The sequence below is a fragment of the Neomonachus schauinslandi genome, chromosome 8, assembly GCF_002201575.2.
Source record: "Neomonachus schauinslandi chromosome 8, ASM220157v2, whole genome shotgun sequence".
Lineage (NCBI taxonomy): Eukaryota > Metazoa > Chordata > Mammalia > Carnivora > Phocidae > Neomonachus > Neomonachus schauinslandi.
In genome coordinates this window covers 114,981,697-115,006,057 of record NC_058410.1, presented here as the reverse complement: position 1 = coordinate 115,006,057, position 24,361 = coordinate 114,981,697, and the positions used below count along the sequence as shown (strand labels likewise).

Below are 24,361 nucleotides of genomic sequence, written 5' to 3'. Positions count from 1 at the left end.
GGTGGAGAGGGGCAGAGGGAGAAGCAGACTCTCCGCTGAGCAGGGAGCCCCATGCAGGACTCGATCCCAGGACCCCGGGATCATGACCTGAGCTGAAGGCAGCTGCTTAACCGACTGAGCCACCCAGGCGCCCTTGCCCTCACATCGACTTCTTGACTGGCACTTTAAATGCATATGACCCTGTCCTGCCTTTGATCTAAGCATGAGAAGCACACTTGGCTGTGAAACTTCTAGAAAATGGGTGGCTGTTGCCATGTCACCTAATCAGATCTTAATGGAGCCAGTGTAGAGCATTGGAAAAAGCTTGGCAAAGCCGCGGGTTCGAATCCTAGCCCAGGCATTTACTGGCTGTGTCACCTTGGGCAAATTGCTCAGTCTCTAGAGCCTCTGTCACCTTGTCAGTTCTGTGACCTCACCTGTAGGGCTGCTGTGACCCCCAGAGGCGCTGCAGGAGAACAGGAGGTCGGCACATCTGCTCACTCGGCCCCCTCGAGGGCAGGGACTTTGTTTTGCTCATGGCTGTGTCCCCGTTCCTAGAACAGTCCCTGCTACCTGGTGGGTGCCTAGTAAGCCATCTGCTGAATGAACGAGAGGCCCTGTTTTATTTCTCCCAACGTGATTTTCCCCCTCCCAGTTGACCTCTCTGACATTTGGATGCGCCGCCTAGCTTACAGCCTTGGTGTGATCGGTGGTGGTGGTCTCATGGTTGAGGGGGTTCTTAGATGCGATGAACTATGGAAGAGGCTATTATTGTTATTATTAACAGTTTTTTGGTGGGCTTCTGGGTCTTTCCAATTGTATCTGCCTTCCCTGAGCTGTGTGAGGCCCCTAAGAAGTGCCCTGGGACACAGGTGCGGCCCATGATCCTTGCCTGGGTCCTTCTGCCGTGGCGCTGGGCTGGGGATGGTGCGTCCCGTGGGGCACACCGTGAATCCTGGGCCCCAGTCCCCACTTGACATCCCCACCCGGCCTCCACCACATACTGCCCCTCCTGGGGGATGGCAGGGTTCTCTGAACCTGGAATTCCCTCCAAGGAGGAGGGGCCCATTTTACTGTATCTGTCATAATTCCAAGTCCCAGGACCTGACAGCAACTGAGGGGTGGGTGGGTGGGGATATCTGTGAGCCCCCTAGGCTGAGGGGGCTCTAGGTAGGATTTAGTCTGGATTGGATCAGTAGGGGAATTTCAGAGTGAGGGAGGAAGTTAGGGAAAGGTGCGCCCTGTCTCCACCCCCACCCCAGGCCCCTCCTGCAGCAGGGCTGAGACAAGGTGGGCAGATTAGTGTCTGGTCTCTAGAGGGCAGGTGCAGGGCAGACAGATCCTTTCCTGGAAGTGGATTCTAGTTCAGTCTCCTGGGTGGGACACTGGCTTGTGTCACTGATCCCCTCCCATGGGGCTAGTGCTGGGGGCTTGTGTGGACAGCTGTTGATTTTGTATAGAAAGGGCTTATGTGTTGCATGTTCTGGACACATGTGGATGTGTGTCCATGTGTCTTAAAGATGTGTAAATGCTGGTGTTACTGTGTGTCTGTGACCTGTGCACAGGTGTGTAGGTAGATACACAGACTTGTGGGAATGCATGGCTGCAAATACATGGCGCGGGTGTTTGTATTAGAAGCGTGTTGTGGGGGTGCGTGTCTGCATGGACACGCACAGGAGCGCGTAGGTCACACGTGCGCAGGGCGAGCCTAGTGGTTTGCGTCGAGGGCTGTGTGCTAGCTGTGGGAGCGGCGCCAGAGCTGGGACCACAAGGCCTCACTGCCAGTAACCAGCCCAGGAGCCTCGGACGCTCCACCAAGTTGTTTTACTGCGGTGGGCCTCAGTTTCCAATCTGTAAAACGGGCACGGATTCTCAGGGGATGAGACTGTAGGGGAGCATCCCATGCTCCGCCTGACCCAGAACACACTCAAAATTGTGAGGAGTATAAGTGATGAAGCAAACACATGCTTACAGAGCAGCAGGCAGTGAGGTGTAAGCACCTGTGGCAAGTGCAGGGGACGGTGCCGTGCTGCTCACAAGGTCTTGAGGAGAGGTTGGGAGGGGAGGGTCTTGGGGGGAGAGAGAGGAGAGGGGCTGGAGCGGGGTCCCCCACGGCCAGGGGTGGCCGCGTGAGCCCGTCTGTTCACCAGCATCTCGGCGAAGGTGAAGGGTGCGCACCCCGCCCGGGGTGATGTCCTCCACACGTAGCAGGCGGGCGTCCCCTGGCGTAGGGGAGGGAGGCTGGCTGTGCGGCATTGCCCGGTTGCCATAGAAATGAGCAGAAGGCGGTGGGTGGCTGGAGAAGGAGGCGGGTCGGGAGGAGGGAGGGGAGGAGGCAGGGGTGGGGGGCGGGGAGCTGGCTTCTGCAGTTCTGGCGCTGCTGCCTTCCTGAGCCGAGCCAGCGGTGGAGGGAACCCGAGAGGACCGAGCCCCCAGCCCAGGCACCAGGCCCCCTCCCTGCCCGCCACCACGGAGGAGGAGGAGGACAGCCAGCCCCTCCGGCCCTGGCCTGGCCCAGCGGGGGCAGTGAGCTCCTACCTGCCCCAGGCTTGGTGCCCACACAGGCCCAGGTAGGCATCCCGATGGGGACAGCTGGAAGCGGCGGCGTGGAGAGTTGGGGGGGGGGGCCCTGCCCCTGAGCTGCCCCCTGCCTTCCTCCCAGCAGCACCTGGTAGGAAGCGTGCAGGCTGGAGGGGCCGGGGTCAGTGGACCTGGGTGGGGAGCAGCCTGCATCCTGGGAGGCCCTCTCCAGAACCTGCATCCTCCTCAACAGGAGGACCGTCCCCGCCGTTGCCTCCCTCCTCTGCACCTCTATCCCCCTCTCCACCACGGCAGCAGGTCCCGACTGTAGACATGCTCCCCTCCCTGGGGGGCAGTGGGCCGAGGGGGGCTGGAGCTTCCAGGGACCCACGGTGCTACCCTTCCCCAGGCTGAGGCTAGAGTGAGAAGTGAGGATGCCCCCTGCCCCCCACTCGGCACTGCTAGGCCCTGGCCATTGGAGCAGCGGACTCATGTCCCACCCTCCACACCAGCTACCTCGTGCTGGCCCCAGATGATCTGGGGCATTGGGCTTAGACCCCCTGATCAGGCAAGAGGCATCTTTCCTTCCTGGTAAAGCCCCAGATGGCCCAAGGGACCCCTGTCCTTTCCCCAGCAAGCTCAGGGTCTCCATGTTGGGGGATCGGGTGGGGGTGCGTGTGGCCCTCCCTCCCCTGTCGCTGTCCCTCTGCTGCATTGCTCCTGGAGACAGGTTGGGCTGCTGCTGGGGAGCTCAGGCACTGCGGAGGAGGGGGTGGGGCTGGGGCCTGGGGACGACCTGGGCCGCACTGCTTCGCTCTGGGCCCTGAAGGGACAGGAGAGGTCGTGCAGTAGTGCATGGGTGAGTTGCCCCTGGTCCATGTCCGCCCTGGGACAGAGCAGAAGGGCCTCGGCTGGCGTGTGTGTGTTGGGGTGGGGGGAGATCCTAACCTGAGAAGCGCAGGGAATTGGCGCGCGCAACCCTGGGTGTGCTGCGGGCACCCGGGCATCCTAGGGTCTGCCTCCTTCTCCCACTGGTCTTCTCTATCCTGTATTTCCTGCGAGCCTGGCTGGGTCCTTTGCTGGGCCCTGGCACCACATTAGGGGGCTTCCCGTTTCCCTGAGCACATGGGGGTCAGAGTACCTGGCGCGGGGGCCAGGGAGGGATCCTTGGGCCTGTGATGGGGTGGGGGAAGCCTCTCCAAGGAGCTCGTTCCTTTCTGCAAACATTAGTTGCACCTGCTGAATGCTAGGCACGGGGGCGGGCTTCCGCTTCGGGGTTCAGGGCCTGGGGTGAGAAGGCCAGACAAGGTGGGGGATGTCGATCTGCCTAGGAGCTGGTGGTGGCCAAGGAACCCGTATACATTGTCACTGTCTGCCCCCCTGCTCTTCTGAACCCCGCCACCCTCTTTGCTCATCTCTCTCCTTCGGGGGGAGCTAGAGACCCCCCTCCCCACCAGGGCCTGGAATGAGCATCTGGCCTGCCTCCATCTGGCCGGAACAGGGGGCTGGTGAGGCCCGGAAGGGAAGTTCTCTTGGCGAGAGCTGGAAGGAGCTGCCCCTTCCCCCTCCCCAGACCCTCCAGGCCTGGCCCCGTCTCCCCTGCTGCTCACCCTCCCCTGCTGCTCACCAGCCTTCTCTAGGCCACTTTCCGCCTCTTCCTTGTTTTCCGCCCCGCATGTCTCTAGGGCCTGTGCTTGCTCTGTGTCTCTCTCTTGCTCCCAGACCCTGGGGCAGAGAGCCCACCAGGATGGCCTCCTGGGGCACATTCCCCAACTCTACCCCATTGCATCCAGTGGGCCCACAGTAGAAGCCAGTTTGAGACCCAGCCTCCCCACATCAGTCTTCCCGTGTCAGAAGGGGGTTGAAAGGAGGCCCCAGGGGCACTCAGAGGCCTGGGGTTTAGCCCGGGGCTGGGGCCCTGGGACAGGCTGGAGGAACAGTTTGGCCCGAGGCTGGCCCCTCCTCACCGGCCCCCTGTGCAGGAGCTCTGGGGGAGAGCCAGGAGGCCTCTCCACCTGGCTCCTTATGGGCATCTCAGGACTCGAAAACCCGGGTCCTGCTCTGTTCCCCCTCTCAGGACATAGCACTCCCCCTGCTGGCTGCTCAGGCCCGAACCCCAGAGCCGTCTGCTACTCCTTCCCGGTCCCACGCTCTCACCCAAGCCACGAGCAGATCCCGCTGGCTCCCGTGTCAGAGCCATTTCCAGACCCCAGCCACTTCTCGCTGCTCCAGCACCAGCGCCTCACTGGGGCCCTGCCCTCTCACCCGGAGGACTGTGGCCGCCTGCCAGCCAGCCTCCTGCTCTCCTCTGCTCCCCACCACCGCCAGCAGCCAGGGATCCTTTCAAACCAAAGCCTAGTCACATCCCGCCTCTTCTCAAACCCCGCAGGGGCTCCCAGCTCACTCTGGGGGAAGAAGTCAGAGGTCTCACTCTGACCCACAAGGCCCCATGGAATCGGCCTCCTGCCTCAGCCTCCCCTCCCCCGAACCTTCCTGACCTCATCCCTTCCCTCTCCCCCTCACTCCCTCTGCTCCAGCCACACGGCCCCCTTACTCCTCAACCACGGTGGCCACACTTGCGCCTCAGGGCCCCTGCCTTGGCTGCTCCCTCTGCCTGGTGCTCTTCCCCCAGACTCCTGCATGGCTCCCGCCTTCACCTCCTACAGGTCTTCCTGCAAATGTCACTTCCTGACAATGGCCTTCTCTGACTGCCCCGTGTAAAATAGCGTGACTGCTAGCTGCCACCATCGCTCCCTGTCCCCTTCCCTGCCTTGTTCTCCACCGCACTCGCCACCATCTGACACACCTGATCATTTCCTTATTCATCTGGTTTCTTGTCTGTCCAGCCCCTCCAGAATGTCAGCTCCGCGAGGCCGGGGCAGGGGGCGTTTCTGTCTCGCTCACTGCCGTAGCTCAGAGCTGCCCTGCAAGGACCGGGGCCTGCCTCCCCCTCCCTGGCCACAAAGGAGAAGAAAGTGAACTGCACGCATTCCGTCCCTGGTGCCACTAAAGACACAGGGCACCTTCCTCCGGGTCCGAATTCGTCCCAAAGTTCGATGCCATTGGGAAAGCATGCTGTGTACCCCGCAGGGGCCTCCCCTTCAGAGGAGGCTGACTGGTCCCTGCCCTCCCGGAGACCACGGAGGCTGAGGGCTCAGGACAGGACCGACCCTCTCAGGCGAGCCATGTGTGGGACGACTGGTCTCAAGGAGAGAGATGCACCCCGAGCAGAGAGGACGGGGGCCTGTGTATCGCCAGCCCCCACTCCTGCCTCCTCATCTCAGCCCCGGTTTGGGCTCCCCAAGAGGCTGACCCGGGGGAGAGGACGGGGGCCTGTGTATCGCCAGCCCCCACATCCTGCCTCCTCATCTCAGCCCCGGTTTGGGCTCCCCAAGAGGCTGACCCGGAGACAAGGATATGATTTGAGAGGTGATCCCTGGAAACAGTGAGCCTGTTCCTCCTGTGGGCAACTAGGCCACAGTCCTGCTGGGGCCTCTGGGAGCCACTGGAGGACCCACCTCAGGCTTGGCCCACCAGGAGGGGGCTGCTGGGGTGTGTCTACACCATTCCCCCACCATTGCTTTAGGGTTGCTCCTGACCCCCTCTTACCCTGCCTGACTTTCCCCTGAACTGTTGTCACCGCCTAGCGAGCAAGATGATAAGCATTTACTTCCTGGCCTTCTGCCTGCCCTGGAGTGTAGGCTCCACTGGGGAGGCCGGCCTCATTCCCTGTGGAGCATGCACCATCCTAGGGGCTCCCTGGTGATGGACAGGCTGGATGAGGTGTTTCCTCAACCACTTGGCCTGGGAGCCGGTGGCGGGGGGGGCGGGAAACAGGGTGGGGGCTGCCCTTAGGGATGATTTTCTAGAGGAGAGAGAGAGAGTCTGGGGCTGGAGGAAGAAGGGAGGGTAAAAGCCAAGGTCAGAGTCTAGGGAGGAGGGGAGGAGAGGCCAGCCAAGGTGGCTGAGGTGGAATGGTTTTACCCATTGGCTTTAACCATTTTCCGGCGAGGATGAGCCTACCTGGTCCCCCCCAACCCTGGCCCTGGGCCTCTCTGGGGCCCTCCATACTCAATGGAGACCCAGGTTCTGCCTCCCCCAGTTTCCCCATTTGTGTTTCCACCCTCTTCCTTACTCCCTACCTTGGGACTCAGCTGTGGAAGGAGGACCCCTTGGGGACTGCCCCATGGACCTTACTTAGAGGAGATGGAGGTTGGGGGACCTGGATTTTACAGCCAAAGAGAAGGCAAGAGGAAGCCAGGCCTGGAGGCCTGGGGGTCCCAGAGGAGGCCCAACAGTCATGGAACGGAATCTCAGCTCAGGTTGCCAGAACAAAACACCATAGACTGGGTGGCGTGAACACCGGCTATTTATTTCCCACAGTTCCAGAGGCTAGAAGTCCAAGGTCAAGGTGCTGGCCTCTTGGGTTCCTGGTGAGGCCTTTCTTCCTGGCTTGCAGATGGCTGCCTTCTCGCTGGGTCCTCACATGGACTTCCCTCAGTGTGTGCACAGAGGGAGATGGCGAGAGTCTCTCTCTTCCTCTTCTTATGAGGACACCTATCCTATGAGATTGAGTCCCCACCCTTCTGACCTCATTTACCTTTAATCACCTCCTAAAAGCCCTGTCTCCAAATACAGTCACACTGGGGAGGGGGTAAAATATTAGCATACGAATTTGGTGGGGACACAAGTCAGTCTTCAGCAAAGGTCTCTGGGGGCATTAGCCCAAAGAGAGGAGAAGGGGGTGCAAAGTCATCCAGAGAGATGAGCGTCTCCTGCTTTGAAAGGTCTGCAGCTGTGGGAAGCATGGGTAATAATACCTCTGATGATAATACTTAGAGTTAACACGGCGTCTCTTGCACACTGCACATCATTTCACAATAACCCCGTGGGCTGGTACCCTCACCCTCACATTTTGCCGAGGGGGAAACTGAGGTACAGAGAGTTTAAGCAACTTACCAAGGTCACTCAGCCAGCAAGTGGCAGAGCCGGGATTTGAACTCAGTCATCCTGTCTGGCCCCCCAGGCAGTGCTGTCAACCACTGTGCTAGTGTAGTCGGATTTTCTCTACTTGTCTGGCGGGAACCAGCAAGATGTGGTTTAGGGCAGGTGTGACGAAGAACCGCACCAGGGTGTAGGGGGGAAGTAGGTGAAGGCTGGCATATTTACGGAAAGCTTCTTGGAGGGGGTGGGACTGAGTTGGCCCTTGAAGGGAAGCGGGGTTATTGTATTTTGGGGAGGGGTGAGTGATAGGACAGCATGCACCCCAGGCAGGAGGGAAGGCATGAGCAAAGCAGCAGAAACTGGAATGAGGAGGGGTATGCATCACAGGGAGGGGTGGAAGGACAGCACCTTACAGCTGCATCTGAAGCCCCAGCAGGGGCTGGTAAGGGTCCTGGTGTGACCCCAAGTCAGGCGTGGCGAGCCCATCCATCTCGGGGTAACGTGAGGAGCAGGGCTGCTGCTGGGAATGTTTGTGGGACTTGAAGACCACCCTGGGTGAGGGCGAGGCAGCTCTGGCTTCCCATGGCCCTGCCCGGGTTTGAGCCCAGCCGCTCCCTTGGGGGAATGTCTCAGGCCAGGAGGGCTGGGGTGACACTCACGGAGGGCTGGCTCTGTACTGGGCACCTGGTGGGGGGCAGGGGAAGGACTCGCCCCAGGTCTGGATCTGACTCTGTGTCCTCCCTGCTATGTGGCCTTGGACGGGTCATTTAACCTCTCTGAGTCTCAGCAAAGACAAGGAAGTCACCGCCCATCTCAGTGGGTTTCTCGAGGATTAGAGATGAAGGTATGAAAAGGTGGCACACAGCGGGTACTCAGAAATGGCTGGTATAGGGTGATATAAAGGGAGAGTGAGGAGAGGGGTAATAGAACAGCCTCGTCTGTGTGCTCTGGCTCCCTGGGGAGGGACGGCTCCCCCTCTGAGGGCTGAATGCTCATGGAGGATCAAGGAGGAAGAGACCCTGGAACTGGACCCTGAGTGTTGGCCAAGAGGAGAGGAAGGGGATGCCCAGAGAAGCAGGAGGCCTGGGAACAGAGGACAGGTGGGATCTGGGTGAGATTCTGGCTTTTGATTGTATCACCATCATTATCAACATTTTTTGAATATCTACTATGTGCAGGTGACTATAATTGGCTCTGAGGGACGGAATTCAATATTTCTACTATTTAATGAATGAATGTTCCAGAAGGTGTTTGGCTTTCATTCATTCATTCAACAAAAACGTACTGTGCATTTAACTATGTGCCAGGCACTGCTCTGGATGCTGAAAATACAGCAGACATAATACAGACAGACAAAAACTACTGACCTTAACAAGCTGACATTACAGTGAGAGAGGAAGACAAAAACATGATGAATACTCTAATGTTGGGAGCCTGGCATATGGTAACACGTGCTGTGAAGAAGAATAAAGCGAAGAAAGGGAGACAGGAGAGTGCTGGGGGTGGGAAAAGAGTGTCAAGTGAAATGCGGGGAGGTTAGGACATTTGAGCAGACATGGAAATCTGGAGCGGGGGGGGCATTCCTAGCAAGTGCAAAGGCCCTGGGGTTAGAGCAGCAAGGAGGTCAGTGGAGCTGGAGGAGATGCAGGGCCTCCTAGGAAGGAATTAGACTTTTACTTGGAGGAAATGGGGAGTCACGAGAGGATTCCGAGGAGGGCAGTGATGGGATCTGACTTAGGTATTACCGGTGTCCCTCTGGCTGTTGCGGCAGGGAACAGACTGGAGTGGGGGCGGGGGTGAGGGACACAAGGTCGGAGGCAGAAAGGCCACTGAGGAGAGTGATGGGGCTGGGACCAGGGTGGTTGAGAGCAGAGCCCAGGATCTGCTGATGGGTTGGGTGGCGGCGGGGAGAAACGGGCTCCTGTGATTGTTAGTGACTCGTGCGGGATGCAGGAATCCACATGCCACCTTTGTCCACAGCTCGCCCGCCCTCTCTGGGCCCCTGCTCTTAATTCCTCTGTCCCTTCTTCAAGCCAGGGCGGACAGAACATGCCCAAGGCCCCGGACCTCCAGGGGCTTTTAGAGGCAGCAGGCAGGAAGCCTGGGGCCCAGAGGAGGGACGCTTTTCACCCTGGGGCTCCTTTCTCCCAAAGGAAAGGTCATGGCCAACATGCAAACTTCACACTTCCATAAATGGTCTGTATTTTTCAATAATACCCTCTTAACCATTTGAGTGTCACATGGTTGTTTTTCCATCAGATGAGTTAGCAAACCCAGACCCCATGACAGGACTTGACTGAGACCCCCCCTGGGAGGTGGCAGCGCTGGAGCAGAGCCCATGCCCCCCCCATGCCCCCCCCCCGCCCCATTCAGAATGTTGAGGGCTGCACCATCTTTGTGGGCGAAAAAGACCTGGCTCCTTCCCTGGCTCTACAAGAACAGCACCCCCCCGCCCCGCCCGCTACAGGACTGCTGCCCCCACTGTGGCAGTGGTGACAAATCAATAATGAGAGCTGACAAGCTCTTTCGGTCATGTCCCAGCCTCTGGGCTCTCTCTGCAATAACGTGGGGGTGATAGCACCTCCCGTAGAGGGGTGCTGGCAGGATTTGATGAGTTAAGACACATGGACGGTCCTTGGCACCAACTCTGCTCCATAAATGCCGGCTGTTATTATCAATGACAAAGGGCTTGCAGGGCCGTGATTGCTTTACAAGCACCAGGGAGAAAAGTCAGATGGGCACTGTGCCCATTTGATGGCTTCTGCTCAGAGCGCATCAGGCTCGCCCATGGGCGTGACAGATGTTGGCCACACTGGCTTCCCGACTCTCAGAGAAGCAGCGTTTTCAGTGGCGGCTCCTGACCACCATTCAGGAGGGACCTGCCATTTGACCAGAGTTAAGCCTCCCCCCGGTGCCCAGGGTGGGGGTGTGAGGCTGATTTGCGGGAGGTGTGTCTGGCAGGTGGTGCTGGGGGCCTACGTGCCCCCCCACCCACATCCTCTCCTGCCTCTGTGCGGGTCCAGCCTGGCCCCTCACCATTTCATCCGGTCCTAGCATTGGGTTGTAGCATCCTCATTTCACAGCGAGGCCCGACACAGTCATGTGAATCGCCTAAGGTCACACAGCAGTTTGGTGACCAAGCAGGGACCCCCAAGGCTAGAGCGACGCGTGCTACCCCATCTGGGAGCCTGGAGACCTATGACTTGCCTGCACTGAGAGAGGGGCCCCGGCAAGTCCTCTCCCTCCCCCCGGGTCTGGACAGAGTGGAGATTGGTCTCTGCCCTGGTGCATTCCTGGCTATCTGACATGCCAGGGCTTGCACGGTCCCCTTCCTCTGGGCATCCAGTGCACTCTCGGCCCTGGCTCCCAGCTCCCTCCAACGCCGGCCAGAGGGTTTTAAAAACTGTGCAATGTATGCACACAAGGCAAAATATAAAAGGCATAAAGGACTGACAGTGACAAATCTCCTTCCCATCACATCCCCCAGCCACCTAGTTCCCTGAAGGCTGCCACGCTACCAGCTTTCCAGAAGTGTTCCCTGTTTGTATATTTCCCCCCATACAAATGGAAGCGTCCGCAGCCTCCCTGTTCTGCACCCTGCTCCTTTTTTCTCAGTTCCATGGCTTGGGGAGGGCTCCGGTCAGGACCAGAGCATTCTGTTGCCTGCCTGCACCAGAATTTACTTAAGCAGTCCCTGGGACAGGCAGCTGGGATGTTTCCAGCCTTTGGCTTTTACAAGCAGCGCTGCAGCAAATGGAATTAGGCAGCGCCAGTTCGCCCCGCTGGCTGGAAGGTGAATTCCTAGGAGCGGCATTGGCATTGCGGGGTGAGGGAGGCGTGCCTCTGTAGTGGGGAAGAGAAGGCGCACCCCTGCCCCTTCTGATCAAGGCTCATCAGGTCACTTCCCCACTACCTGTGGTGGGTTTGACCTTCATTCTCATGAGGGCCTGTCCCCTACCCTCCACCCCCTCCTGCCCCCACCACCAGCCCGCTGACAGCTGTGCATTATTTGGATCCCAAAGAGCACAGTTCGGTATGACTTCAAGGGTTCTAGATAGGGCTCTGGCCCCAGAGATGCTTACCTAACCTGGCCGAAAGTCTTTCATTAAATATCCCTGCCTTTTACTTTCTTGTATCTACATGCAGCGCTCTTTATGAAGTGAACACTGCTTTGTAAGTGAAAAGTGCCAAATTCAGAAGAAAAAAAAATCCAGACCCTTTCTTTGTCCCTTGATGAATTCTAGCCACCTTCCCTCCCACCCACCCCCACTGTGCATGAGTTTGTGGGAAAGTTTGAGGTTTTGCTAAGTGGAAAGGAACACAATATACTTAGGGCCTGGGAGGAGCAAGGTGAAGGCATTCCTGGGTTATTACTGGGAAAAGGGCACTAGCCCCTGGACAGATAGGGAGACTGAGGCCAGAGAAGGGAGGGATATCCTTGACCAAGGATCCTCCTGTGGTGATGCCACCTGCTCTGAGCCTGAAGGTGAGCTGCTGTAAGGACTGAGCATCCCCTGGACCCCCAGGTTGGACCGGACTTTGCAGAGGCAAGCCCTCCCCCAGTATCCTCATGGCATGGGCTACGTAGTCTCTGAGCGCTGCAGAGACGGGGGGGCATCCCCTGGATGTCCCCTGTCTTGAGGCTGGCAGCTCCTCGTGGGGTCATTCCTGCCCTGGCCTCACTGCCCCTTTGAAGACCAGGTCCCTGGCCCTCTGGGTCCTGTCTCCTGACTACTGAGCCGTTCTTGCGGGGGGGGGGGGGGGGATGGGGATGGCAGCAGGGCAGCGTCCCCAGCCCTGGGGCAGCACATGGCCTAGATTGGACCACCGCGATGCCTGCCGACAGATCCAGGCCACACAGAGCATCTCCAATATTTACACAGATCACAGTGGTCTGACCCATAGGCCAGGAAGCCGCATGTTTGGGACCCTTAAGGAGACATGTAAGTGGCTAATGGAGGCTTTGGAGGCCGGGTACCAGAGCAGCCAAAAGGGCATTTACAGGGGCCCAGCCTGGGCCAGGGAACTCAGGTCCAGGCTCCAGGTGGGGCATCTGGGGAGGTTCTAGGGGTTGAGATCAGGGACTCTGCTGCGTGGGAGAGCTGAGCAGGGTATTTTGGGCCTGGTGCAAGGGTTTGGGTGGATCAGGGTGGGGGCAGTGCGAAGAGGGACAGATTGAGAAGCCAGCTGGGGTTCATTGAGCCCCAGTGGGCCCTACGGGGTGCCAGGCCCTAGGGAGGGGGTGCAGGACATGCGTAAGGATGAGCCCGATTGCTGGCTTTGAGGAGCTGTGTGTGTCTGTGAGGCAGGCTGCAAGCTTCCATAAAGCAAATATGTCCTTGTGTGCCTCTCCTCTAGCTCTGAGTCCAGGAGCCCGAAAACATTTGTGGTTGGGGCAGGCTTCTGAGAAGAGCTGCCACACTGCAGCTGGAGAATGGTCTGGGGCAGAAGGGAGGGAGAGGAGGTGGGGTGAAGGGCTCATGGAGGAGAGATGGGGGGATGCGCACCAGAGGTGCTACGAGCTTACTCTGGGGGTTATGCCAGGGATGGGGAGCCATTCCCCCGGCAGGAAGTCTCCATCCCAATGCAAGGCCCAAGCCTGTGGAGCCCTCATGCCCGCAGCACGTTGGGGCCCCAGGCCTGGAATGGGGCACGTGGGGGCACTTCCCCTCCTCTCCAGGGATCTCTCTTCTACCCTCCCAGCGCATGAGCAGCCCCGCCTGCTGACCGCCACCGCACACCCACCTGTCCCCCTCCCCCCGCGGCTACACCATGTCTGGCTCCTACGACGAGGCCTCGCTAGCTCCGGAGGAGACCACTGACAGCTTCTGGGAGGTGAGACAGCTTCTGTGACGGCCCAGGCTCCCACCCCCCACCACCTCAGGCCTTGCTCCCCAGCCCCTCGGGTCCCTCCAAAGCCCTCGGTGTTCAGTGAAATGAGGTAAGACGACTGCCCACCCAGCCCAGAGCCCCTCTGGCCCGGCTGCCCCTGGGGAGATCCTGCAGCGTTTCTGGATGTGGACCAGGCTCCTCCTGTCTATCTGCTCTCAGACCGCGGCACCTCAGACCCCGGCTTCACAGCTTACACAACCTTTCACAGCGGCTCCCCACCCCCGCCCCTGTGGCCTGAATTCCAGAAGCCCCACAGCAACAAAGAGGTGGCGACAAGCCTAGAAACCAGCATTTCAGGAGCTTCCCAAACTATTTGAGACCAAGAAATAGAATTTTTTCGATTGGCTTCCAAAACCCAAAGCGAAAACTGCCAAACCTATATTAATAAGTGTTTAATGAGGTGTCTACAAAACATAATATTATGTCAAGAAGCTGCAGCTCAGCTCAACACTTACATGACTTTCTAAATATAATACATTTAGCTCACAAGAACAAAATGAATATTTCATTCTAGTCTGGGTCCAAGTTATAAAAATCTTGCACTTTGTGGCAGCGAGGAAATTATGTGTCAGGTGGGGTGAGGGAGTGCATAGCCCGTCGGGTATGATGCAGGGCGCTGAGGCCCCCAAAAGTGAGAGCGGGGGAGCCCCCAATGCGTTCCCGCGGGGCTGCGAGGCTTCACCTGGGGAGGGGGGGCGGGGAGATGGACGCGGCGGGCGCCCCCTGCAGGCCGCGGCCTCCTGGGCGGGTTGGGGTACGGGGGACGCGGGGAACCCGCGGGAGTCGAGCTCGCTGCTTGGCCGCCAGGTGGGGAACTACAAGCGGACGGTGAAGCGCATCGATGACGGCCACCGCCTGTGTAACGACCTGATGAACTGCGTGCAGGAGCGCGCCAAGATCGAGAAGGCGTACGCGCAGCAGCTCACGGATTGGGCCAAGCGCTGGCGCCAGCTCATTGAGAAAGGTGCCCCCATGCCCACCCCGGGCGCATCGCCCCGGCCCTCTCCGGCTGCCCACAGTCTGGGGCCCCGGGAGCACCCCGCGACCCGGATGCACCTGCCCCCACTCTGGCCACCCGGCAGTTGAAGGCACCGTCCCCACACCCACGTTCTGACCCTCCCACACCAAGCCAGGTCTCCCTGTCCCTGTTCAACTCGACTTTGTACAGTTTTAGGTTGGATTAAAAAGACAAAACCAAATCAGACAACCTTTTTATTTCCAAATAATTTTAACTTAGAGAAAAGTTGCAAGAATCGTGGAGAGAACTACACAGCCTTCAACCAGATTCACCAGTGAACGTTTTACCGCGTTGTTTCTGCAGTCCCTCTTTCTTTGGTGCATATGTTTTTCTGAACCATCTAAGTGGGAGACCTGCCACTTTACCCTAAATCCTTCACGTATCTCCCAAGAATAAGAACATTTGTTTACATAACCATGGTTCACCGATCAAACTTGGGACATTTAATATGGCCCATATGCAAATTTTATTACAGCAATTGTTTGTGCTGGTCCAGAAGGCGATCCAGAATCACATCCTGCATTTAGTTGTCCTGTCGGTAGATTCCTTTAATCTGGAACACTTTCAGGTTGGGGGTTCCATGTAATTGTTAAATTTTTTTTTTTTTTCCACGAGACCCTAACTCCCATGAGGGCAGGAGCTGAGCCTGGTACTCCCCAGCATAGTGCCTGGAACAGAGCTGATGCCCAATATATAGACCAACAAATGACTGGAATGTCTGGTCCCAGTGGCCTCCTGGCATCTGCCACCAGCTGCTTCTTCAGTTTTACGTTCAGTCAACATTCCTAAAGCACCTACTGTGTGCTTGGTGCTGCGCTGGGCTTGTGAGGGCTTGCGGGGTCCAGGCTGCCCCCACGGGGCTCACCAGCTGACGGGAGATAGGAAGTGGACACAGAGGCAGATGCTATACGACGAATTCAGTGAGGGCTGCAGGCTGCAGGGTGTGAGAACGGAGCAGTCAGAGAAGGCTTCCTGGAGGAGGTGCGTGGGCCCTGAAGGATGGATAAAACTGTAAAGCAAGCAGGGGAGGGGATTTCTGCAGACATGGCAGGTAGGGGGAAAGCCTCAGCGTAAGGAGGCATGAGGGAGGCCCCTGGGTGGCACGTGATGAGGGCCTCCTGACCCCATGACCATTTCCTCAGGGCCACAGTATGGCAGCCTGGAGCGGGCCTGGGGGGCCATCATGACGGAGGCGGACAAGGTGAGCGAACTGCACCAGGAAGTGAAGAACAACCTGCTGAACGAGGACCTGGAGAAGGTCAAGAACTGGCAAAAGGACGCCTATCACAAGCAGATCATGGGCGGCTTCAAGGAGACCAAGGAAGCTGAAGACGGCTTCCGCAAAGCCCAGAAGCCCTGGGCCAAGAAGATGAAGGAGGTGCCCTGTGGGTGGCTGCTGCAGATGGGGCGAGGGTGGACAGCCGAGCTTGGGGGTGGGCAGTCTGATCAGAGGGGGCGGGCAGGACATCACCCGCTGGGGTTGTGCCCATGGGGAGCAGCCCTGCCTTGCCAGCAGAAACATCCACAGATGGGTGGGCACTGCTCCCAGATACCTGGAGCCGGGGCCTACATCCTTCCCGCCTCTTCCAAATGTGTGCGCCCAGCCCCCAGCGGGGGAGGGCTTGACGAGGGAGCCTGTCTGTTCCTGCTGGTAAGTAGGAGCTCTCCCTCCTGCTCCCTCTGCCCCTCAGCTAGAGGCAGCAAAGAAGGCCTACCATCTGGCCTGCAAGGAGGAGAAGCTGGCCATGACGCGGGAGATGAATAGCAAGACGGAGCAGTCAGTCACGCCCGAGCAGCAGAAGAAGCTGCAGGACAAAGTGGACAAGTGCAAGCAGGACGTACAGAAGGTGCCGCATGAGGAGCATGCGTGGCCATGAGCCCCTTGGAGTGGGAGGTGGCCAAGAGCCCCTTGGAGTGGGAGGTGGCCAAGAGCCCCTTGGAGTGGGAGGTGGCTGGCAGCTGCAGGCCTGGGTCTCACCCTTCCTTTGCCCCGGTGCCCACAGACACAGGAGAAGTATGAGAAGGTGCTGGATGACGTGGGCAAGACCACACCCCAGTACATGGAGGGCATGGAGCAGGTGTTCGAGCAGTGCCAGCATTTCGAGGAAAAGCGGCTGGTCTTCCTCAAGGAGGTGCTGCTGGACATCAAACGTCACCTCAACCTGGCCGAGAATAGCAGGTAGCTGGGCGTGGCGGCGTGGCAGGCGTGGACACGGACGGCGGAGGGTGGAAGTGTGTGCAAGGCGCCCTGGGCCCTATGGTACCGGGACAGGAGGTGGGGGGCAGAGCAGCAGGGGCCCAGAAGGAAGAGGCTCCGGAGACAGTGACTGCCTGGTGCCGCTGACACAGACTAGGCCCTAGAGAAACATAGCGGGTGTTGCTCTGGAGGGTTGGGGGAGTGGTAAAGGCGGGGATAGGGAAGGGTGCGCACTCGGGGTTTGCTCCTTGGCCAGCCCACCTCATCCCTAGCTGGGGGGCCTGCCAGCACCCTGGTGCCCTGAATGGGCTCCCTCTGGCCCTCAGCGAGGATGAGAAGGGGCCATGGTGTATCTTGCCCCATCTCCCCCGTGCACAGCTATGTCCACGTGTACCGGGAGCTGGAGCAGGCCATCCGGGGGGCCGACGCCCAGGATGACCTCAGGTGGTTCCGCAGCACCAGCGGCCCTGGCATGCCCATGAACTGGCCCCAGTTTGAGGTGAGGAGGTGTGGGGATGGGGGAAGGGAAGTCGGAAAAGGCTGGAAGAGACCTCAGGGGGCAGCCCCCCTGCCTCACTGCTCCCCTGGTGCCCACTAGGAGTGGAACCCAGACCTTCCTCACACCACCGCCAAGAAAGAGAAGCAGCCCAAGAAGACAGAAGGGGTGGCACTGACTAATGCCACTGGAGTGGTGGAGACCACATCCCAGGCTGGGGACCGTGGCAGGTGAGTGCCTCCTGTGGAGCTTCCTGGGTCCAGAGGGGCCCACATCCTGGGGCAGATGAGTTTTACCTCAGGAGACAAGAAATGGTCTAAATCACAGCAACCTCATGCTCCTCTCAAAGATAGTGGCAGGTCATCCTTTGAGAGCACCTACTATGTGCCAGGCACTGTTGTAAGCATTTTCCATATATTAACGTAATGAAGCCTCCCAACACTCTGAGAAGTGTGTAGAGTTCCATTTTGCAGATGGAGAAACTGAAACCCAGAGAGATTAAGTGACTTACCTAAGGTCACACAGCTAGTTAGTAAGCCTCAGACCCAGGATATGTCCAGGAGGTCATGCTGCTTAACCACGAGGTGCCCTTCTCAGATGAGGGGTCAGATGTTCTCAGGGTTCCACTTCAGCATCCCCTCACTCAAGGGCTGGGTAGTAAGGCTAATAGTCCTCACATTTGTCGAAAGAGCTGTCAGTGAGGATCACTGGCTTGGGACCTCCTCTTACAAGGCCCATTCCTGCGCCAGCCTTGGTGGGATTTGGGGCCAGGGCTCTGACTGGCGGGAGGGGGCAGCCCTAAGGACGAGGGGAGAGGCAATTCATGCTGGGGCCTCTCCTTACGTCTCAGCGTTAGCAGCTACGACAGGGGCCAGCCTTATGCCACCGAGTGGTCGGACGACGAGAGCGGGAACCCATTTGGGGGCAATGAGGCCAACGGGGGCTCCAATCCCTTCGAGGACGACGCCAAAGGAGTGCGTGTGCGGGCACTCTATGACTACGACGGCCAGGAGCAGGATGAGCTCAGCTTCAAGGCTGGTATGGTGGGCTGGGCTGGGCGGGGCCTGAGGGCAAGGGATGCCGGGATTTGCTGGGAATGCGGCTGGGGGCGTGGCCTGGTGCGTGGGCGGGGCCAAACGTGGAGCGGGACCCCACAGTAGGGTGGGGGCGGGGCCTGAGGGCAGGGGTTGCTAGGAGAAGGGCCTGAACCCTAAAAAGGAAGCCAGAGGCGGGGCCTGGGCTTGGGGGGGGGGCAGGGCCGAGACCCAGATAAGGTGGGTTTTTTTTAAATTTAATTTAATTTTATTATGTTAGTCACCATACACTACATCACCAGTTTTTGATGCAGTGTTCCACGATTCATTGTTTTCGTACAACACCCAGTGCTCCATGCAGTACGTGCCCTCCTTAATACCCATCACCGGGCTAACCCATCCCTCCCAACCCCCTCCCCTCTGAAACCCTCAGTTTGTTTCTCAGAGTCCATCGTCTCTCATGGTTCATCTCCCCCTCCGATTTCCACCCCCTTCATTTTTCCCTTCCCTCTCCTAATGTTCTCCATGCTGTTCCTTATGTTCCGCATATAAGTGAAACCATACAATAATTGACTTTCTCTGCTTATTTCACTTAGCATAATCTCCAAGGTGTTTGGCGTGAGGCAGCCCGTGGGGGAGTCGGGGTGTACCTGGGGCTGCTCTCCCGAGCAGCACTGGAGCAGTCATGGGAGGGATTGGGGTTGGCCCAGAATAATGGTATCGGAGAGCTTACCTAGCATTGTGGGGTGGGGGTGGCTCTCTCTGAGCCCCTGTCGATGCACTCCTCTGTGTCCCCTTCCTAGGAGATGAGCTCACCAAGCTGGGCGAGGAGGATGAGCAAGGATGGTGCCGCGGGCGGCTGGACAGTGGGCAGCTGGGCCTCTATCCCGCCAACTACGTGGAGGCCATCTAGCTGCCCTGCTCCCCTCCACACCACCCCTCACTCCTCATCCACTGCCTCCCCTCCCTTCTCTCTCTTGTCCCTCTTCCCTCGCCATAGAGTTCCAGACATATTTTCCGATCAAGCTTTTATTTTTTTAAAAGTCAAAACAGAACAAAACAAAAAATACAGAGACAGAAGCATTTGCAGGGCCGCCTGGCGGCCAGGGTGGTGGGACTCGGGGTGATGGCCCCAGGGTAGGTGAGGGTCTTAGTACTTAGCCCAACAGAGACATTGCAACATCTGCTCTTCAGATCCCACCAAAGAGTCTCCTGAGCCCTGAGGGTTGTCTCCCGGATCCTTCTCTCCTGCCTCACTCCCCACAGACTATGCTTCCCACCCCTGCCCCCCAACCCCAGGCTGCCAGTGTCTGTCCCCCGCCTCTTCTCTGGGCCTGGTTTTCTGACCTCTTCCTTCTGCCCCACAATGCTCCCCTCCCTCCACCACCCTACTGTCAAAGGCCTCCCCTCCAGACCCCAGAGAAGGGGGGCCTCCCAGTCTTTAGTCTTCTGTTTTGCCCTGGGGAGTACCCTTCTTCTCCTAGCCTCACCCCTAAGGACTGGTGGGGCTGGAGGAGGAATGGTCACTCTCTTCTCCCATGGACATTTCCCGGGATCCCTAGACTCCCCCAGACATGACAAGGGGAGAGCTGGAGTTGGTGACAGTGTCACCGGGGTGTAGGAGGGTGAGTGAAGAGGGGGCAGGCCCTCGGTCCTCTCAACACCAGGCTCAGCTGAGGGACCAAGACCCTGCTGGGGCCCTTCTTTCCAGTTATCAGCAAATTTGGGCACAGGCTCTTAGAGCCCTACCCCGCGGTCACTTGCAGAAACCCTGCCCCCCCTCTCCTAAGTCCTCAGGCAGGGGGAGAGGCCTCAAAGCCCAGGGCAAAGCCAGCAACAGTAGCAACCTCCTCCCATTTCCTGGGGAGGAGGGCACCTTGCCCACCCACCTCCCTCCCTCCATGTGCATCTAAAACCGTAGATTTGCTAGGTTCAGCCAGCCTCTAGAAGACAGCCTTGTGGCCTCCCATCCCTCTCTGCCCTTCTCTGGCCTTCCTGAGAAGACACTGCAAGGCCCAAGGGAGTCTCCAGCCTAGAACCATCAGGAACACTGTAGCACCAATGGGAAAGATATGGTTTTGGAGGAGGGAGGAACCGAGGCTCTCAGGAGCAGGACAGTCACATGTCTTTCTTCCTTGTCCCCTCCTCCCCAACCGGCCCTTGCCCCTGGAGCAGAATTCCCCCTGCTGGCAGCCGCTCCAATATCTCTAGGCCTGGGTCTCAGTGAAAGGACTTTTTGGGGAGGGGGAGGTAGAGGAGGCAAAGGGCCTGCCCAGAGCCAGAGTGTCTCCTGGGGTTGGTGAAGGAAAGCAGTGTTGGGTTACCAAGTAGTAGTACCACGTTCCAGCGTCTCCCACACGTGTGGGCACAGGCGCTTGGGAAGCAGACCAGGGCAGGACAAAAGCTCAAGGGGAGGGGGGGAATGGCTGGAAGAAGGAGTCTCTCTGGAACCTCTGGGGCGAGGCCCCGGGACTTCTTGTAGCTCGAGGAGAGCTTCTGGGCCTTAGGACTGCAGACACCCTACCTAGCCCCTTCCGCAGCACCTGGCTCCCGGGGCCTCCAGATAAAGACAGTGTGATATCCCAGCCCTTCTGGTACCCCTCAGCCCTCTTTTGCTCCCTGCTTCTCCCAACACTCCACTGTTGGGTCGTGGACCCCAGCCTCCAGACCCTGACCTTGTTCATGTGTGCCAGAGGATCCTGGCAGACTCTGGCAGGGGCCTCAGTGGGCCAGGCCTCCCTCAGGGCCAGGGGAGGTGAAGGGTGGGGACGATGGCACCCCCAGGGACAAGCAAACTGCACCTCCCATCCTGAACCCCCATTTCCTGTCACTGCTCTCTGGGCATCTGCTGCAGCCTGAGATGTGCCCTAGGCCCCTCAGAGCCCAAAGCAAGATTTCGGTAGCCCTCTGCCCTCCCAACTCTAGACCAAAAGCCTCTTCAGCCTCTCCTCCAGGCGGGAGTTGAGGTTGGGGGCCTTTGACCTTTACCACGTACCCTTGGAAGACAGGAAGCTGGCACATCCATGCCTTGGGGCCTGGGCTCCCCCTCTCCGTGCCAGTAGCTTTCTCGCACCTGGGGAGGGTCTGGTCCTGGCTGGACCCCAGGCCTGTCCCCTCAGCACTCCAGCTGCCCACTCCGGAGCAGGGACTTGAAGTCCCATTCTTTCTGAGCAACCACCTCCACGGCCCGGTTTGGGACCACTGTCTCTTGGTCCCCAGGCTCCTCAGGACCCCGGAATGGGAGGGTCTCCCACCCGGTAGTCCCCCGCCTGAGCTCTAGGGGCCCAGCCCCACCCGTCAGTGCTGGTGTTGGGACACTCACCCCCGAGCATGGGGGCCACACCCCTCGCTGTGCCCACCACCTCTCGTAGCCCCCTCCCCGCACCCTCAATGCTGCACGGGCCTGCCCTGTGGGGCTTGGCGACTCGTGTGTTTTTGTCCCTAGTTAACCACCGTTCTGCCGCCTGGCTCTGCCGGGGGCCGGGGCTGCCCTGCCGCCCGCCATCTGCTGCCCTAGGCTTCCTGACTCCATTAGTCCGACACTTGTGACCCTCCGAGAAGTGCTGTGGTCTCAGCAATGCACCTGTTTTGTACATGATCGTGTAATTTAAAGGTATATAAATACAAATATATATCTATCAGTTGTGATTGTATGACTGTGGATAAAATCCAGAACTGTGTCAACCTGGCTGGACGTGGTCCTCTTGAGTCTTGTGTGTCTTCCGAGCTCTCTGGAGTTATCCGTGGTTGGGAGGTGTGTCGGGGAGGAAGTGCCCAGCATGCCGAGTGCTGTCCTGGCTGACTGCCAATGGGCTGGAGGACTGAGAGCTGGGCCCTAACCTTCCAGGGCCCTGCGCCCTGTCCGCACAGGGCGGGTGACAGATGGTCTCTGAGGCTTCTGAGACTGGCCCTAGGGTTCCGGGAGCCTGGTGATGAGCACTGACCGAGAGCGCTGGGGCATTCGGGGTCCCAAGCTCAGAGTTCAAGGGTGACCCCTAAATAGGTTTTAATTTTTACTTATTTATTTTTAGATTTTATTTATTTATTAATTTGAGAGAGAGCGGGGTGGGGTGGGTGGAGCAGAGGGAGAGGGAGCAGCAGACTCCCCACTGGACGTAGAGCCCCATGTGGGGCTCGATCCCACGACCCTGAGATCACGACCTGAGCTGAAATCAAGAGTTGCACGCTCAGCCCACTGAGCCACCCAGGCGCCCCAGGTTTTAATTTCTAAAGCCAAATTGCAAAAGGGACTGCTGAGGCCCGTGGCTCCTGGTCGTTCATAATCCCAGGCTCCCTGTGGTGTGACATCAGATCATGCCACGTTTTTCCTGTGTCTTGCCCGTCCTGTGACAGTATTTCTGTGGGGGACCCTGGGGAGGGCTCCTCCAGGAGGATTGCTCAAGGGAGTGGACAGGACTGAGGAGGCTGAGGGCTCTCAGCTCTGATGTGCCAGGCCCTCACTCTGCCCCAGCCCTGCTCCAGTCTCCCCACCCGCAGCTAGATCTCCTCTGGGCTGGGCAGGAGTCCCAGGTGCCGGCCAGCTCTGCCGCCAGTTCACTGCATCCCCACCTGCACCCCAACCTCAGCTGCCCCCAGTCAGGTCGGATAGCTCTCCGAGGCCCCTCTGGCCCGGGCAGCCTGGCAGAGCCCCGACACAAACCCATGATTCAAAGCAAATGTCCCACAGCCCCCCTGCCCTTGCTGCTCTCCCCTGGCCTCAGGACAAACAGGGAGAATAGGTCAAGGAGGGGGTTGAGCTGTTCACCACCTCATGTCCTTTATCCCCCAGATCCAGCACGAGTGACCAGCCGCTGGTTTTAGCCACACAGAAGACCCTTCAAATAAAGACCAAAGGTTGCCTTATTTGAGCAGGCTCTTGCATGCAGTCGTGGGGAGCCCTGCAGGAGGGTCCGGGGAAGAGTGTCGGGGAATACCTGGGCTGGATGGGGTTCTGATGGGCAGGTGTGTGGAGGGGGAAGAGGAATCTAGAGTTTGCTGTCAGCACACGAGGTGTCAGTGGATGGGTGTGTGCCTGCCAAGGGGATGTGTGCCTCATGGCAGATCCTCTCAGCAAGGAGCTGCCTCACCGCCCCCCCCCAGAGCGCCCCTTTCTGGAGGAGCTCCAGCTCCCCACTCCTAGCCATGAATCCCCCTTCCTTTCCTCCCTCCCAGCCCCAGCCTGAGACTCCAAGCTGCTCCAGGCCCAGGTCCAGCTGGGGGCACGCAAGCAGGTGGCTCCGGGGACTCCACTGGGGGCAGGGCAGGAAGGCTGGAGACAAAACCAGTTCAGCAGAGCTGAGCTGAGCACTGGCTGGGGTCCCAGGCAGCCCCCTTCCTGGGAGGAGGCAGACAGCCGGGGGCCCAGAGAGGCACAGGCTTGGGGCAGGGCCCCCTCCTCCTGCCCGTCCAGTCCCAACTGACAGATGCCAAGGTGTTGTTTGCTCACTGCCGGGAGTAACCTTTCTTCTGGAGACAATAAAATTGCCGGGGGCAGAAGGCAGTGGTATGGGGCAGCATTTAACCCTCAGGGGTCCGGGCAGCGCTGGCTGGCTCCCAGTCCCGTCTCCTGCGAGCCTGGCATCAGAAACGGAGGGTTATGGAGGCGAAAGGTGCTGACCAGTCACAGAGCAAGAGGTGTGGAGGGGCAGAGAGAGCACGGTCATTGTGGGTTCAGTGCTTGGTTCTGCTGTGTGACTCTGAGTAAGTCACTTAACTGCTCTGAGCCTGTTTCATTGTTGGCAGAAGAGCGGAGTAGCCCCTACCTCACAGTTTTGTTGGGAAGGTTAATGACAAAAAAGCAGTGGAAGCACCTAGTATGTAGTCAGTCCTCAGTCAGACATGGGAGCTGGCTGAACAAATGTGGGGAAGCTGAGACATGCTGCCCCCCCCGGAGAGTGGGTGGGAGGTCCTCATCTCCCCCAGCGCACACGCGCGCCCACACACATTCTGACCCCCACCTCTCCCCATTGGCATGGGGGGCTTTGCAGGGGGCATTGCAGAGGTCCGTGACTCTCTCCGAGAGAGACACCGCAAACAAGCCAACCTCTCTTCCACCCCGTCTGCTGCTGCAGAGCCAGGGTCCCACGGTGGGGGCTGAAGTGCCCACCCTTTCCTGCACCCCTGCCGTCCCATCCCAGAGCCCCCCTCACAGAGACAGGGGCTCAGGGACACCCCCCCCCCGCCCCGTAAGAGGGTTAGCACCCTGGCCACTTCAGGCAGAAACCCTGATCTATAGCAGAGCAAGAGGCCGTGGAGGATGCCGCCTTCTCTCCATTCCGAAC

General features: G+C 58.9%; 1 protein-coding gene across 2 annotated transcripts; it reads left to right on the top strand.

Moving 5' to 3' along the window:
* The first annotated feature begins 13,215 nt into the window (after positions 1–13,215).
* PACSIN1 (protein kinase C and casein kinase substrate in neurons 1) lies at positions 13,216–18,993 on the top strand. Of its 2 annotated transcripts, none has more exons than XM_021684588.1 (9): positions 13,216–13,278; positions 14,143–14,299; positions 15,496–15,731; positions 16,045–16,200; positions 16,357–16,532; positions 16,929–17,049; positions 17,149–17,238; positions 17,850–18,084; positions 18,884–18,993. In XM_021684588.1, the coding sequence occupies exons 1-9, from the start codon at positions 13,216–13,218 to the stop codon at positions 18,991–18,993; spliced, it is 1,344 nt and encodes a 447-aa protein (XP_021540263.1). The 2 variants fall into 2 exon arrangements, with proteins under 2 accessions (XP_021540263.1, XP_021540264.1); XM_021684589.1 differs by having other exon boundaries at positions 17,149–17,276; positions 17,897–18,084.
* The last annotated feature ends 5,368 nt before the right edge of the window (positions 18,994–24,361 follow it).